The sequence below is a fragment of the Hibiscus syriacus genome, unplaced genomic scaffold, assembly GCF_006381635.1.
Source record: "Hibiscus syriacus cultivar Baekdansim isolate YM2019G1 unplaced genomic scaffold, ASM638163v2 tig00005974_pilon, whole genome shotgun sequence".
In the NCBI taxonomy this organism is placed as follows: Eukaryota; Viridiplantae; Streptophyta; class Magnoliopsida; order Malvales; family Malvaceae; genus Hibiscus; species Hibiscus syriacus.
This window is the reverse complement of record NW_024062076.1, coordinates 4,518,572-4,534,137: the sequence shown is the minus strand read 5'-3', so window position 1 is coordinate 4,534,137 and position 15,566 is coordinate 4,518,572. Positions and strand designations below refer to the sequence as shown.

Sequence of the window (15,566 nt, the reverse complement as noted above, 5' to 3'; positions counted from 1 at the left end):
TTCTTTTTAATCTATGCTAATACATAGAAGTACCCTTTCTTTCCGAGTTTCATCAGTTAATCGCAATGCATTCCTATTATAGGTTTGCTTAATTTTTAGACTGTCACAAATTTTGATGAGCGGAAAAGAAAATATCAAATACTGATAGATAAATAAACTTAGGTGAAGAAAGGTCCAAAAACGATTACAAATCTTATTTGTTTGAAACAACATAACAAAAATGGTCGTTCATTTTTGCAGACCATGTATGCATAGAAGAGAAGGCCCTGCAGTAATAATTACAAGGTTTTAAGCCCACATCGCGTCTCAATTGCGCCTCGACTGAGCCTCGCGCCGTGCCTCGCTTCAGTGTTGAAAAAGCCCTGTCCAGTGAGCCTCTGCGCTTTTGTGCCTCAGGCGCGCTTTTTACAACTATGCTTGGATGAGGTAGGGCAAATCTATGTATCTCGTAATGTTCGTTTTAATGAATTATATTCTTTTTTTCCAAAATTTCGCAGATAGATCTATGTCTAAGTGTGATATTGGTGTAGCTGAGTGGTATGTGCCATTTCTTGAAATTGGCCGATGTGTTTTTGGTGGTGGTCCATTGATATGCGAATCTGGCTCTACTCGATCTATTGGCTCTATCTCGTTACCTCATGGTGATGATTCAATGATGGTACCTCTTGTTACCTTACCTTTTGCTTCTGTTTCATTGCTTCATATTGATGGACAAAATTATATAAGTCTTATTGTGTCTACCTCGATGCCTCCCATTATTTCTGTGAGTCATAAGTTGGTGCCAAATGCTGAGACTAATGATTTTGGTGGGGACTATAGTGTTCCTGAGGAGTGTGATGGTGCTAGTGGTGGCATGAGTCTGTCTCATGGTCCTCTTGCTGACAAGCAACCTTCATGGAATCTAATTGTCTACTTTCATCCTATGGTCACTCGTAGTAAAGAAGGGTTTATGAAACCTAATTATAATACTTGTAATACCTCAAAATTTTGGTTAGTGACCAAAATGTAAATTTTGAAAGTTTAGTGGCAAAGTATAAAATGGAAAATTTTAAGGACCTAAGTGGTAATTTTACCAAAAATAATTTTTATTCCATAAATGGATAGCTTACTCTTGAGATTGGGGTTTTATTGAAATCATATTCTTGATTCGGAATTGGTGTTAAAAACTAGAAAGTGTTAAAGTCTGGTAAAAATTTGGTAAATTGGATCGAATAGAAATTTTTATAAAATTTGAAGGATGATAAATTAAGCTTAGAAATATTATTTCCTCATTTTAAAATGATGGAAAATAATATGGAGTATTGGATTTGAGAAATAATTTCCATGTTCAATTTGGATCGTTGAATGAAAAATGACAAGATTGAAATTTTGGAAAAATTGCTTGGGAAAAGTTTTAAAGGGTAAATTAATTTGTTTATATTTGACTTTAAAAATATGATAAGGGTTATGTGACTTGGTATGGATGTAATTATTAAGTTTCATTAATGGTAAAATTGTCATTTCTCATTAAATATATTTTATATTCATTTAAGCTTAAATACTTGATAAATTACAATGAAATTAACTAAAATTTCATGAAAACTTGGTCACATTTCTCCTTCATTTTGTGGACTTTATACCCTAAGTAAGAGAATTTTTATTTTTTCATTTTAAGCCAAATTTATTAGGTTTTTGGATTAAGACGTGAAATAGATTTTTTTATTTGATGAGGTTTATCGTTTGGTAGCATTATTGCATGTTAATCTTGTTTGAGTTCAAAGATCCCAAATTCTAGGGTTTATGTTCATATTAGGGTTTATTGAATTGATGATAGATTTTGAGGTTTTTAAGGTTGTAGAATCATTTCCAAGCTTATTTGATGATTAAATCATGATCAAACCTCCTAGAAATGCATTTGGTAGTTTCGGCCTAACTCTAAAAATTAGCAGAAGTTGTGATTTGATGAAATTTGATTAGGACTTTGATTGTAGAGATTTTATAAGGTTTAATAGAGTTTGATTTTATGCTCGAATCGAATCAAAACCAAGTGAAATCTTGGAACCCTAGACTTGTACTATTTGGCCTTGGCTTTTGAGGATGAGAAAAATTATTTAGGGGCTAGAAATGATGTAGGAAGTATTCTATAAGTCTTAAAAAAATTTGGGGACCATTTTGTAATTTTATGAAAGTTGGGGATATATTCAACAATTATGGAAAATTATGGGATCTATGTGTAATGGTTCAATAGTTGATGTACTATGCTGGAAATTAATGTTAGAGTGTTGAAATTGATGTTAGAATGTGAAATTGGATCACTTTGGAAACTTGGTAAGTTTGGTGTGTAGTTTGGTGTGTAGTTTGGGAAGTTTGGAGGGTTTAAAGATAATTATGTAATTGTAAATGTACTAGATTGATTATGTTGATTCGATGCTGGAATTTTCAGTATTGAATTTGAATTTAGCAAAGAGTAAAAGACCATTTCCAATGAAACGGAAAAGTTGAGATGAATTCATAAAGAACTCATAATTTGTGGTTAAAAAGTTGAAAATGTTATGTGAAGTTTGATGAATTTAGGTAAAAAGGGATTTGAACGGTCAATTTTAAGTGTAATGGTCAACAATTATGTTGTGACATAGAATTAGTATTGAATAGCATCGAAAGAATTTTTAGGAAATTATTTTCTATTGTGTGCTTATGTTAGTAAGATTCTAACATATGGTTTGAATTTGTACATGTTTGTAATTATGCTCATTTATATTGTGTGCTTGAAATAAAGATCAAGAAATATTAAAGTCGAGGGAAAGCTTAAGGATGAAATGTGAATTTTTAAGGAAGGTTTACAAGCCAAGGACACAAGGTGAGTGCAAATTTAATTTATACGTATGTTATCAAACAAACATTGGCTTGCGATGAGCCAGTGATGGAGTTACTATAGTAAGAAGTGACTCCTAATTGTTATGTGTTTTGTGGTTCATGCATTTTTGTTCATTTGTTGAGCTAATAGAATTAATGAATAAGCTGGAAATGCAAATTGGTGAAATTTGTCATGATTTGTGATCAGAATAATAAGTTTAGAAAATCATTGGAAATTATAAAAAAAATAATTAGAGGATGAATCTTACACCGTTGGATAGATATATCAGTCTAGTTTTGTTTAAAAAACGGATACTAATTCTGATGAGTATACAAAAAGATATGAATTTTAATCGAGGATAGGTCAGAAAACAGGGTAGCAGATTCTGCTCAAAATAGCTTATGTAAGTCAGCTTTGAAAATTCATTATAAATTATACAAATTGAACTAGAAAAAGTGCCTTCTATGGTTATATTTTTATTCGAGTCTAATTTTCATTGGTATAAACGGAATAATTTTTAAGTGTGTAGATTAATAAAAAATAATATTTCTTTAAAGTTAGTGCAAACTGCCAGAGTAGTAATTTACGATAAATTTTGTAACCGAAGTAATCGAAAGCGGAGGAATAAACCTAAAGCTTAGTGAGACTTATATTTTGGATTATAAATAAAGTGTCAAAGCGAGTGCATTATTTATTTAAGTTATATCTAACTGAGTAAGACTTGTGATAAATCAACCTCGGATGATTTAAAAGAAAAGTTTGAATTAAATTATTGGATATTTCCATGCTGATTAACGAAATGACTTATGATATATTTGGATATGAAATATCCATTATATTTTACATGATATTTTACGAAAATATATTTGAATGAAATTTAAAAAATGAATTTTAAGCAAGAACGGCTCAAAGTATGTTATGTGATATCTGTATTTTTTATTATGAATGGTTTCGGGTATGAATTGCCCAATGCACTGGTTTTGATAAATGATATTGAAAAATGCTACTTATTGGAAATGTTGAATTATAAATGATATGAATTTAAAGTAAAGCCCATTGTATGTTACATTGAGAGTCGTAGGTACAATTGGCATGTCATGAGGTGGAGTGATTCTGATTCTGATATGGTACATTTGGTACATTCTATATCGCACCATTGGTGTAAATGATATGATTGCACTTGGAGTGCATAGTATGAGTTTGATGAAAACACTGAATTGCTTATTGCGCACACTCGTCTGACTCACATTCCTCGTCTGACTCACGTGCCTTGCATTCTCATAAATATACATTGGGCTATAAATCTGAAAGTAAAGTTATGAATCTGAAAGTAAAACTATGAATCTGAAATAAATTATGAATTTGGAAAGTTATGAATCTGAAAATAAAAGTTCTAAAATATATCTGAATGAAAAGAATATGACATGATTATTATGTTTGATATTGATTATCATGGTTTTGTCAAAATCATGAGATGATGATTTTTCAGGTTTCTGATGAGGAATAACGACTTGAATAAGTCGATTTGAATATTTAATGATTTTATTTAAATTCAAGTTTAAAGTTTTAAATTATTATAATATTATTAAGTTGTATTATATATGATATCACTTTAGTTTATTTATAATGTTTCACTAAGTGTATACTTGGTGTGTGATGATTTTCACACGTAGATAAGGAAGAGGAAACGAAGTAAGGAGTTGAGCTTGGCAACAATTAATCAAGAATAATTACAGGTATCAGTAATGACATCCTATTATTTGCATTTATGCGAATAAGATATTCTTACGATATATAGTTATAAATATAAATATGAATCTAAGATATGTGAGTAAAAAAATTATATTTTTATCAGAATAAAAAACATTTTAAATTAGACGATTATCGACAGTTTATTTTATGATAGGAAACAATATAGTACTATCTAGTTGATGCCTAAAACTGTTATTGATTTGGGTGATCTAAATATTATATTATGATATTACGTGACTAATTTATTATATAGAAATGATTAAATTGGATAATTTTAAACAAGCAAATTTGTACCTATTTTTCAGCTTTAAAATGTCTGTAAATGTTATGTGACATCTTTGATTACAATACCTTTCTTAATGACATACTGCTCTTAATCATGAGTAATGAAGGGCGGTTGTTGAGGTTGAGTACAAAGCTCTCATCGATAATGGAACTTGGGACTTAGGTGCCCTTGCCTGTTGAACATAAAGTAATTTGTTGTAAGTGGCTCTTTCGAATCAAATACAATCCTGATGGGACTGTCAATTTGCACAGGTTGGTGGCTGAAGGTTACTCTCAAGTTTTAGGGTGTGATTTCTCTGAAACGTTTAGCCCAGTTGTTTAATTCTTTACTTTAAACGTTTTGTTGTCTGTTGCTGTCACTAGTGGTTGGCAGGTGCATTAAGTTGATGTCAATAACGCGTTCCTTAAGGGTGATCTACAAGAGGATGTTTACATGAGTCAACCCGAAGGGTTTGTGCAAACTAACTGTCAAGGTGGTCCTTTAGTTTGTAATTTGAAAAAGGCTCTTTATGGACTCTGGCAGGCTCCTAGAAACTGGTTTTTTGAGCTGCCTGAGTTTTTGTGTTCGTTGGGATTTAGGTCTTCATGTGCAGACATTTCTCTTTTTTATATATAAGGTTCATGATGTTGTCACTTACATCGCGATTTATGTTGATGATATTTTAATCACAAGCTCGTCTGAAAGTCATGTTTGTTTAGTTATTCAGGAACTCAATACTAAGTTCTCCTTGAAGGATCTTGGATTGATTCACTATTTTTTGGGAATAGAGATAGTTCGGTCGACAATTGGTCTCTTTTTACATCAACGGAAGTTTGTGGAAGAACTAATGGTTAAATTTGGTATGCATACATCTAAGCCTGTAGATACCCCGATTACTGTTACTCTAAAATTGACAAAGTTAGGTGGCAGTGCCTTAGTTGATGCCACTGTTTATCGTAGTGGTGTAGGCGCTTTACTGTATATATGTCATACGAGACCTGACATTTTGTTTGATGTTCATAAGATTGCTCAGTTTATGAAGGAGCCACGTGAGATGCATTGATCCTTTGTTAAGCGTATTATGCGCAACTTAAATGGTACCTTGGACTTTGGTTTATAGATGGCTACTCAACATGCTCATGTCTTGGTAAAAGCCTTCTCTAATGTTGACGGGGATAGAAATGCGGATGATCTTCGCTAGGTGTTAGGATATTGCGTCTTGCTCGGACATGTGTTGCCATGGAACTCAAGGAAACAAATATCTATTTCCAGGTCTACTGCTGAGGCCGAATATCACAGTTGGGCTGATGCTACTTCTGAGGTCTTGTGGATAGGTGGAGTGTTAGCCGATATGGGTGTTGATGTCTCTCAAATTCCGGTTGTTTGGTGTGATAGTACGAGCACAGTGGCCATGGCAGCTAACCCTGTTCTGCATGTTAAAGTTAAGTATGTGGACTTAGATGTTCATTTTGTCCGTGAGAAGGATCTTCATAAGATGTTGGAGGTCAACTATGTTCCAACACAATTTCAGGTTGCAGATATCCTTACTAAGCCTTTACAACTGCTCAGTTTCAATTGTTGATTAGCGGTCTGCGAGTGCAGTTTCTGAGTGTGTTGCAGGATGCAGGTTCTTAGGGGTTTTTTCGTGGAGAAAAAGGAAAATGTGGTGAATATTGGAATGTTGGTCTTGGCTGGTTGTTGGTTTTTACTGATGGTTGGTTCTGTTTTACGGTTGTTCTTGTAACCGTTTCTATTCAGGCTCTTGGGCCGACCTAACTTTTTGTTAGATCAAACCTATAGTGTTGATCTGCTAAGTTGTGCTATGCTATATTAACCCTATTTTTGGGGAGGCCACAATTATCTTTTGGCCAACATTCTTTTGCTTAATTGATTCACCTTCGTTACCTAGTCCCTCTCTTTTTGTCCAGGCACATCCTTTAATAAGGGGCAACATAGGTAAGTGAGGCGCATGTGTTCATTCTCTTCGTTTTTCGAGAAACATTCGCCCTTGCATACAAACCCCGTAGGGAAAATTTGTAGGTGTTGCCCTTATGTAACAAAGTACATCAGAGAATGTTGATTATTTTGCTTTTTAGGATTGCATTTCGATTGATTATTTTATGATAGGAGGTATTCCATGTTCACCGCATCCTTTATTGATGGGATCAAATGGATGATGGTGGCTACTGGTGGTTCATCTCTTCTGCTTTGAATGAAGAGTCGCAGTCGATGGGAGATCAATATTTGGTCGGTCTCAAGATGTCTATCTCCATAAAGAGAGACCAAAAAAATATAGGTGAGGTGATTTTATAGAGGTCCCACTCGTCTCTCAATGTTGCTCGAGAGGTTATATATGAACTCATTAGTACGTGTGTCATCCATAGAGTTATAATGACTAATCGTAGGCTAACAGATAAGTGAATACAATAAAGTGATGATGAATTTGACTCTGATAGGCCATGCGGACCTATTAGAAATCATATTAGTTAATTACGACTTTCCGAATGACGTTAGGCAGTCGAGGTCCCATTTCCAAAGATGTACTCTATATTTTATGAAATTCTAGTATATCAGAGGTACTCTGAGATCCTCATGTGATTATAAGGCATGAAGATAATTTCATGCGAAGAACACTTTAACGAGTACAATGATATTTTTATTCCAACAAATAAACACCACATAAATATAATACTAGAAAATAACAAAAATGCATAATACAAATCATTAAAATATAAATCGTAACAGTCAAGTATGTACGTATTTATCTTCAATATTATAAGCCCTATATTAAACAATTTATTATATTATTTGTAGGGTTTGTTGGGTACCCAAATAAACAGAAATGATAAGCACAAGTGTATTTTTTTAGCATTGGAGCTCCAGTAATCCTCAAAAACATGAAACTTAGAAAAATCTAACCATACGCGTTTGAAATACAACTTCAACCGTACACTCCCATTGAATCCCAGTAACATTTTTAAAAATACTATTTTCTATTACTTGCAATAATTACAAAATAATATTTGTTCTTAACAATGAATACTCAAACATATTTGTAAATGATGTATAAGAATTCAAAACCTCTAGAAATAATAATTATTTTTTAACCACTGAAATTGTTTAGTTCATGCTGAATCAAATCTGAGTAACATACGTTCTAATCACAATCCTAGTCCTAGACACCAAACTGACAGCAGATACCGAACCCACACGATGGGCCACGGCTCTAGTTAAAGATCTGCTTGTTACTGCAGAACAAGGAATTCTTGTGTGCCAGCTACCATACTGTGGTGGAAGCTTTCAGTGATGGCATCGTCTTCTTCAAGTGAAGGCTTCTCAAGCAATGTCTCGATGCCATTTTCAATAACACCTTCACTGCCTGCAACAGCTTCAAAAATAACACCTTCACTGCCTGCAACAGCTTCAAAAATAAGTTCAGTGACTTCAAGAAACCTCTCGTCTGAGAGAGAAACCTCGGCAAGGAGCCTCCAAGCATTTTCTTCAGATGCGTCATCATAGTCCTTCCACCTTTTTAACACCATATGACCGCTTATTTCCCACACAGCAGGGTTCACCTGGGTGTCCAAAAGCTCTGGACTCACTTCACCCAGAGCTTGTTTCTCAGCATAACACTGTTCCAAGTCTATTGTAAGTACTACCAATTTCATGTAGATTGGTAAAATTGTGTTGATAAGACAATAAGGTTCTAGTTTGTTACCTGTGGAAGGAGAAAGATCCGCTTTCCACAATCACAGATGAGGACATTGTATGGTATGTTGTTTTCTTGGAGGCAAATGCAGGCATCAGATACAGTGTCGGACAAGTTCTCGACAGTGTTACCACCCACGAAAACAAGACCTCTCACTGGATACTCTAAGAGCTCCGAGACAACAACTCCACCGATAAAAGTAGTTAACTTCTTGGTTGGAGCTTTCTCGATGGGGAAGGACACAGCTAAATAGTAAGCCTGGACCAATTCAAATAGTTAAAAACCTTTTTTCTGTGTATAATTATATCTCAAAATACCAGATAAGGAGATAGAATAACTGGAAGTGAAGGTGATTGATGGTAGCAAATGCACCCAAGCTGTTGTAACCCAATCTGAAGTATGGATTCCCGGCTTCAGCTGCCATGTAAAGTGCAAGCAAGAAGCTCTCCCGATTAATCCTCTGGGGTAAGCATTCAAAAATCTGAGGGATCAACAACACATGTCCATATTCAATGGGACTAACCTGTAGAAATGTAAATGAAAGATGTTAATCTTATGAGTCTAGCATTCTTCATCAAATCGTTATGTGCATATAGAACAAGTAAAACTAACATACATTAATGGCAACGACACTTGGAGAATTCTCGACATCAATAGGAGAATTTGGAAAGTACTGAGCTTCACCATCATAACTTGCTTTAAACTGGAAAAGCACCTCTTCTTGCCCAACTTTGGTGAAGTTGAATTTGTTGCCATCAAAGGGCTGAAGCACCTTATCAACACGGAACTCAGTTGGCCTCTTCTTAAGGTGACGACCCTCGTTCAGTTGGGCAAAAAAGCCATATTCATCAGGAATCACCTAAACAAAGAAAATAATGGGAAATTTTCATGGCAACACCACCACAACTCAGTTAAGCAGAAAATTTATAGCTTTAACAATTAGCAGATAAACAAATAAAGCAAGGAAATGTAAAATGAAGTCCAAAATAAGACCTTGGTTTCGCATGCCGTGACATGATAGCGAAAGAGCCCTCTTTGCATCCGATCCTCCCACTAACATAAAACCAAAATTTCCTTTCAAGCTCACAATTTGTAAATACGAAAATTACTATCCGTAACAATGATCTTTCATCTCCTTCACCACGAGCTTAAAATCAAAATTTACCTCTCCAAGAACGAGTATGTCGAGAAAAGAAACTGGAGGCTCTTTGTTCTCAGTTTTAAGGACGTTTTCTTCAAGCTCCATGTTGTTCACCTTCTTAAAAGCATATAAAGGAACCTTTGCTCCTAAAAACCAAAACCCAGATTCAGTTACAGCTCATTTCTATTACAACTAATCAAATCAAGCAAGGTTTTCAAAGGAAAATGAACAAATACCTGGAATGCAACAGCTTCTAAGGCAATTCTTTCCACATCCGACGCTACGACGAGCAGCATCCTTTGCCTCATCCTTTTGGTAATTCGAAACAACAGTGGGAATCCTCTTAATCCTGAGCATCATCTTGGCTACAATTTACCGTCTTTCTTTATCCAATAAATATCAAATAAAGGAATACAATAGCCTCTTTTTTCTACTTACGAGAGATAAAAAAAATGCTTCAATATACTAGAAGTTATCTTTATATATTACTGAAAATCTAAGAGACAATACCCCCACCAGCAAGGAAGAGGAGATCAGAAGGACTACCGCCTTCAGAAGGCAAAGCTCCGCGACCACCGTGCGGCGAAGGGTTGCTCTCGATCACACAACCCTTACGTCGTACAGTATGGACATGATTAACAGGCCGAGAAACTCCGTGTATAGCCGTGATGTCCACAATTTGTCTAACCCTTGATATTACCCCCCCCCCCAACAAAACAAAACAATTGAAAACCAATTTAACCAAATACCCAACCTCCTCAGCTTCAAGCTTCTTTTTCTGGTGGTGTGGGGTGAAAGGAAGAAATGAGGAAAAGATATATAGATAAGAGAGTTGGTGTGGCGTTTGTATTTGGGAGGGATTGTGGGTATTATTGCTGTGACAAGGCGAGAAAACTTAAGGAGAAAGTAAGTGGCCCTGGTGAATCGTTCAATGAGGCGGTTTCTCTGTGAGAACCATTAACTCGAAAAAGGGGATGAAAAATCTAATTACTTGTTCGAAATTTGGGTTTTCTCTGTTTAATTGAGGGGGGAAAAAAGATTTTGAAACAAATCTAAGACGCTCGATGTCCTCTGGCTTACAATACAAATGTTTTGAGTAAAATCACGTTTAATGCCCCAATTATCATTTTTTTTTGTTTTGGCCACTTAATTATTTTTTTAAAATTTTATCTAATATTATGTTTTTATTTCATTGTGAACACCCACCGTTAAAAGAAGTAAAAGAACTGTTGACATGACATTTTTAAAAATTTTCAATGATGATATGACATTATTTTATGATGACATGTCAACATCATCGTTAAAAATTAATTGTGAGTATTTAAAATGAAATCAAAATATAACATTAGATATGATTTTAAAATAAAAAATATTTAGGTTATCAAAACGGATTAAAAACAAAATAAAAATGATAATCTTTAGCAAAAGATTGTTTAAGTTTTTAGCTAATCAATTTTTAGGTGAGATTAAACCACCTAAAAAATTGGGTTATTTTAATAAAATTTTAAATTTTACTAAAACAACAATTTTGATATGCAAAATCAAAAAACAATTTAAGAAGTCATTTAGGTTTGAGAAAGAATTAACACTCTCACAACGCCCAAAATTCATACATAGTCGATTATCTACTATTTTAATTTGGAATCAACGAGTTTATTTATTTTTTAATTTATGATTCGTTACATATGCAAATTTTGAAATAGGTATTGATTTATTTCGAGAATTAACAATGATCACCTCTAGACAAAAACGAAGATTATATTATAAATCCTTAATATACGATTATTGACTTAGTAATTTTTAAAATTATGGTATGTAAATTTAAAAAGAGATAAAAAATTATTTCAAGAAATAATAATAGTCACCATTAAAAAAGCAGATATTATATCATCAATCCTTAATAAATTAATAAATAATATTGCCTTAAGAATTTTCGAAATCACGGTATGCAATCAAATAATAGATTATTAAACCTTAAGAATATCACAGGTCAGTTAATTATATTTACAAAGACAAAAAAGATAAATGAAAGAAGAATGATTACTGATTGATTATTTTCGTTTTAGAAATAAACAATTTTGAAATATTATATAAAAGATTTTATAATATATAAATATCGATCTATATTAGACGAACACGTATCAAGTGATTTTCGTGATAAAGGGACTATTATTATATTCATTAAGAATTCGAGTTAGAACACCATAGATGTTAGAGATGTAAATGTTCAATGTCCAAAAGATGGAGTTATTTTTAAAGATATACTACATTTACTTACCCATATTAATTAAAAAAAATATATTAGATGCATGTCTAAAATCTAAATACATTAAATACATACAAATCCATTCATTCCGGATTGAATTGAAACTTGCCACAAAACTGCCAACTTTACAGTTAAAAGTAAGGTTTGATATTTTCATCAGTTTGTCTTATAATTTATAAATATACCACGTGAAAACCCTCAATCCTCTACCTGAACTAATCACTCACCTCGCATCTGAACTCGGCTTTTGACATTGTTGCCGTATCCCCCTGCAACTTGCTTTGGTTCATCGAATTTAAGTTGATCAAGATCGATAATCTTTTGAGAGTGAAACTTCTCATATTCTAAAAATCCGGCTCAACTTGTACATCTGCAAGAACCAGAAAATTAAGATAAAAAAAGATCTCGAGAGCTCGACTGAAATACTGGATTTGTTGCAAGAACATTAGGTTGAACGAAGATTTACGTTGAAAGAATCTCAATCTTTGCTTGCACCAACTTTAACATCAGCAAGTACATAATGCCGAGTGTAACAGGTCGATTGGAACTCGTAAAAAGAGAACAACATAATTTCATCAGAGCCTAACAAACCTGTGCAATCCTAATATGTAGTGGGACCTCAATGCAATTCCGTTGACCATCACCCTGTGAAAATTATGGTGATGGATTGTTACCATAAAATTCAACAAATATATTCAGGTAAGTTAATTACTGCCTTATGCTAACGGTTCGATGCAGATACTGTTCCTCCTTTATGAGCCCCTGGCCTCCGTATCGTATTTCATCGGTGTTCAGTATGACCTGTAACACCATATCATATTTCTTCAGTATTTTAATTGAGTAGGGAAGCTACTAAACCGTAAATTATGCCTGATGCATGAGCGCCAGTGTTCCTCAAAATGAACAGACACAAAACTTATACGGCAGCAAACACATAAAAGAAGTTACGAGGAAGAAAATTCCGTAACAACCCGAACTAAACATTGTCGTTACCTGATACTCTCCGGCATCGTCCACACCAACGCAGTATCTTTCATATGAATCCATGGGGTGAAAGTTAAATACGAAGAGAAGAGGACCTCTTATGTAGGATATAACCTGTGGATATATAAGTAACAAAATTAAAACGCAGATAATTCCATACCATATTAATCCGGCAAATAGCTGAGCTAACTATAAGAAACAGATAGAAGGAGACATCAGACATACCATATTAGTGTCGTTCACATGGTGGATACTAGGCAATCCTCTTGCAAGTACCTTTTCATTTTTGTCCAACTTCATCATGTCCTAAAAGTTGAGAAGAAAAAATAGTAAGATTTTGCAACAAATGCCGATTTTGCTTGAAAATTTGCAGCCAAAGCTAGAAAAGTGATGACGGTAATTGATAACATATTTGCTATGATGAACACGGGAAAGGGAAATGGTAATCGAATAATGCATATGCATTAATAGCTCTGGCACATATTCCGGTTCTTAAGTTGCAAGAAACATAAAGAAATCGACCTTAGCACATGTACATGTCAATATAAAGTGCACTACTGTATTCTAATTGGATTTTGCAACCTTGTCGAAGCGAAATAAATCCCGGTATACTCCTTACTTCTCTAAAAGATCCCAGCATCTGTTAGCCAGTGAAAATGAGAAGTTGTTGCTTGGCACCCTCTGAAAAAGTCGAAAAACATTTATAACAAGAAACAAAGTCTTCCAGGATAAGTAAAAGGAAAATCATCCTCACTTTTGGATGCCCGAATTCGTTCCCCCATGAAGTTCAGATACCCATGGCCACCAATCGTGAAAGTAATCAGTTTGATCATCTAGTTTAAGGGAAAGAAAATCGATTAGGAACCAACGTACCAGATAAAATAACTGAAGCTTTTTTTCTATCAGTAAAACACACACATACACACATGAAAATTATGACAGCTACATGTTGCAAGCTGTTACTCTGTATGTATGTGTACTGTATACTCATTCTTTATAAGTTTTTCATATATTTGAAGGGTCATACGAAAACCCAATCTAGAATAATGCTTGACGCATATAACCCTAATGTCAGAATCATTCTTTTGAAAAACAATTAATTATTTTTTTAAAAAACAACTATGACTTTTTATTTGGAAATTGACGATTTTGGATTAATTTGAATTAAATTGAATAGGAGTCGTCATCGACCTTTGAGTTAAGTAGGTCGAATACCTAAAAATGTCTTTTAAAACTATTTTAAGAAAAATCGTTTTTTAAGACAAAAATTGGTCTGCGTATACCAAAAATCTAATTTAACAGGTTCGAGAGTCGGTTACGCGTAGGGAAGGATAAACACCCCCACAGTGCCCAAAAACCGGTACTTAATTGCTTACACGTTGTCGTAATGGTGAAAATTGTGAATTTGCATCGATAATTAAAGTATGATTCATTTATTAAAGTTAATTAATTTATTTTGACTTATTTGTTAGGTAAAATACTTTAACTTGAAAAGAAATCTTGAGATTAGCAGTCCTCCATCGGGAAAACTATCTCGTCTATTTCTTATTTGTAAATAATATTCCTTCCTCCATAAAAACTTGAATCGAATATGAATGGAATATCGACAATTTGCAAACAACCAAATAAATTGCTACATAGAAACGCATTGAATCATAAAAGATTTAATTAATAAAATAAACTAGATTTATTTCATTTCGTTCAAACGTCATATCGGATTGTACTACTTCGATCAAGTGATACTTTCCACGCCCATTTTACAAATATGTGTTCTTGAAAATATTCAGATATCTCATATCGCATAAAATTTAATTAATAAATAAACATATTATGATAACCAACATATACATACATAAATATATAAAGTAAAAAAATTAACATAATATACATATAAGCATACATATATACACTAATTGAAATAAAGAAGCTTATACAATAAATACATTTTTCTCGAGAAAAAATCTTTAATCACAACACACGTTTCAAACAAATACATCTAATACATACATAAGTAAAAATATAACTACATATACATTGCCAGTGAAAATGAAACACATATATGTCATACAATAATTTCAGGGACTAAAAGATAACAGAAACAGAATAAACATGACCTAATGAGAATAAACCACAAGTACTAAGGCACTAAAAATGGAGACTAAAAGGAACATAAATCAAATAACAGGCTCGAAATAGTAATATAACATTTTCATTAAGTGACCAGAATTAAACTTGTACAAAATAGAGACCCTCCTTGCGTGATTTACCCGTACGCCGATAACATGAAACCTTAAGGCCCAAAACGGCGTCGTTTCATTTGGTGGTTATATGCCACTTTAAGGGTTTAAAAACCCTCTCTTCTCACCTTTCATCCTCTTCCCCAAAAAAAAGAAAGGAGAGAGTTTTGAACTCTCCCCCCAAATCCTCCAAATAGCCGATCCACGGAGTTTCCAACTACTGAGAGGCGGTCGGCGCTTGAAATAACCACCCATAGAACCCCGATTCTCCCTCATTTTTCTAAAAAAAAAACCTTTCACCCTAGATCTGAATGGTATAATGGTTACCTTCGAACCTTTGTGGCCTTGGCTCGGTGAAAATCCCAGCGGTGATGGCTCG

General features: G+C 33.8%; 1 protein-coding gene and 3 long non-coding RNA genes across 5 annotated transcripts; 1 reads left to right on the top strand and 3 right to left on the bottom strand.

Moving 5' to 3' along the window:
• The first annotated feature begins 248 nt into the window (after positions 1-248).
• LOC120200457 lies at positions 249-5,403 on the top strand. Its single transcript, XR_005523542.1, has 5 exons — positions 249-658; positions 2,756-2,836; positions 4,507-4,569; positions 4,978-5,122; positions 5,234-5,403. It is a non-coding gene; the product is annotated as an uncharacterized LOC120200457 (long non-coding RNA).
• Positions 5,404-6,084: 681 nt separating this feature from the next.
• LOC120200493 lies at positions 6,085-13,841 on the bottom strand. The gene is made up of 3 exons (XR_005523551.1): positions 13,705-13,841; positions 12,163-12,172; positions 6,085-6,095 (listed from the first exon to the last, which is right to left on the bottom strand). It is a non-coding gene; the product is annotated as an uncharacterized LOC120200493 (long non-coding RNA).
• Positions 8,043-10,075, bottom strand: LOC120200491 (GDP-L-galactose phosphorylase 1-like). 2 transcript variants are annotated; one of them, XM_039201327.1, is made up of 8 exons: positions 9,937-10,075; positions 9,725-9,846; positions 9,553-9,612; positions 9,176-9,418; positions 8,897-9,082; positions 8,569-8,817; positions 8,254-8,482; positions 8,048-8,220 (listed from the first exon to the last, which is right to left on the bottom strand). In XM_039201327.1, exons 1-8 carry the CDS (start codon positions 10,058-10,060, stop codon positions 8,096-8,098), a joined length of 1,338 nt encoding a protein of 445 aa, XP_039057258.1. In that variant the 5' UTR covers positions 10,061-10,075; the 3' UTR covers positions 8,048-8,095. The 2 variants fall into 2 exon arrangements, with proteins under 2 accessions (XP_039057257.1, XP_039057258.1); XM_039201326.1 differs by having other exon boundaries at positions 8,043-8,482.
• LOC120200492 lies at positions 12,981-13,629 on the bottom strand. The gene is made up of 3 exons (XR_005523550.1): positions 13,533-13,629; positions 13,176-13,256; positions 12,981-13,064 (listed from the first exon to the last, which is right to left on the bottom strand). It is a non-coding gene; the product is annotated as an uncharacterized LOC120200492 (long non-coding RNA).
• Positions 13,842-15,566: the final 1,725 nt, after the last annotated feature.

Coding starts and splice junctions, on each gene's coding strand:
- LOC120200491 (XM_039201326.1), bottom strand. CDS start 10,060: ATGATGCTCAGGATTAAGAGGATTCCCACTGTTGTTTCGAATTACCAA. Junction 9,847..9,936: donor TAGAAGCTGTTGCATTCCAG/GTATTTGTTCAT, acceptor TTTGGTTTTTAG/GAGCAAAGGTTCCTTTATAT. Junction 8,483..8,568: donor GGATCTTTCTCCTTCCACAG/GTAACAAACTAG, acceptor GACTTGGAACAG/TGTTATGCTGAGAAACAAGC.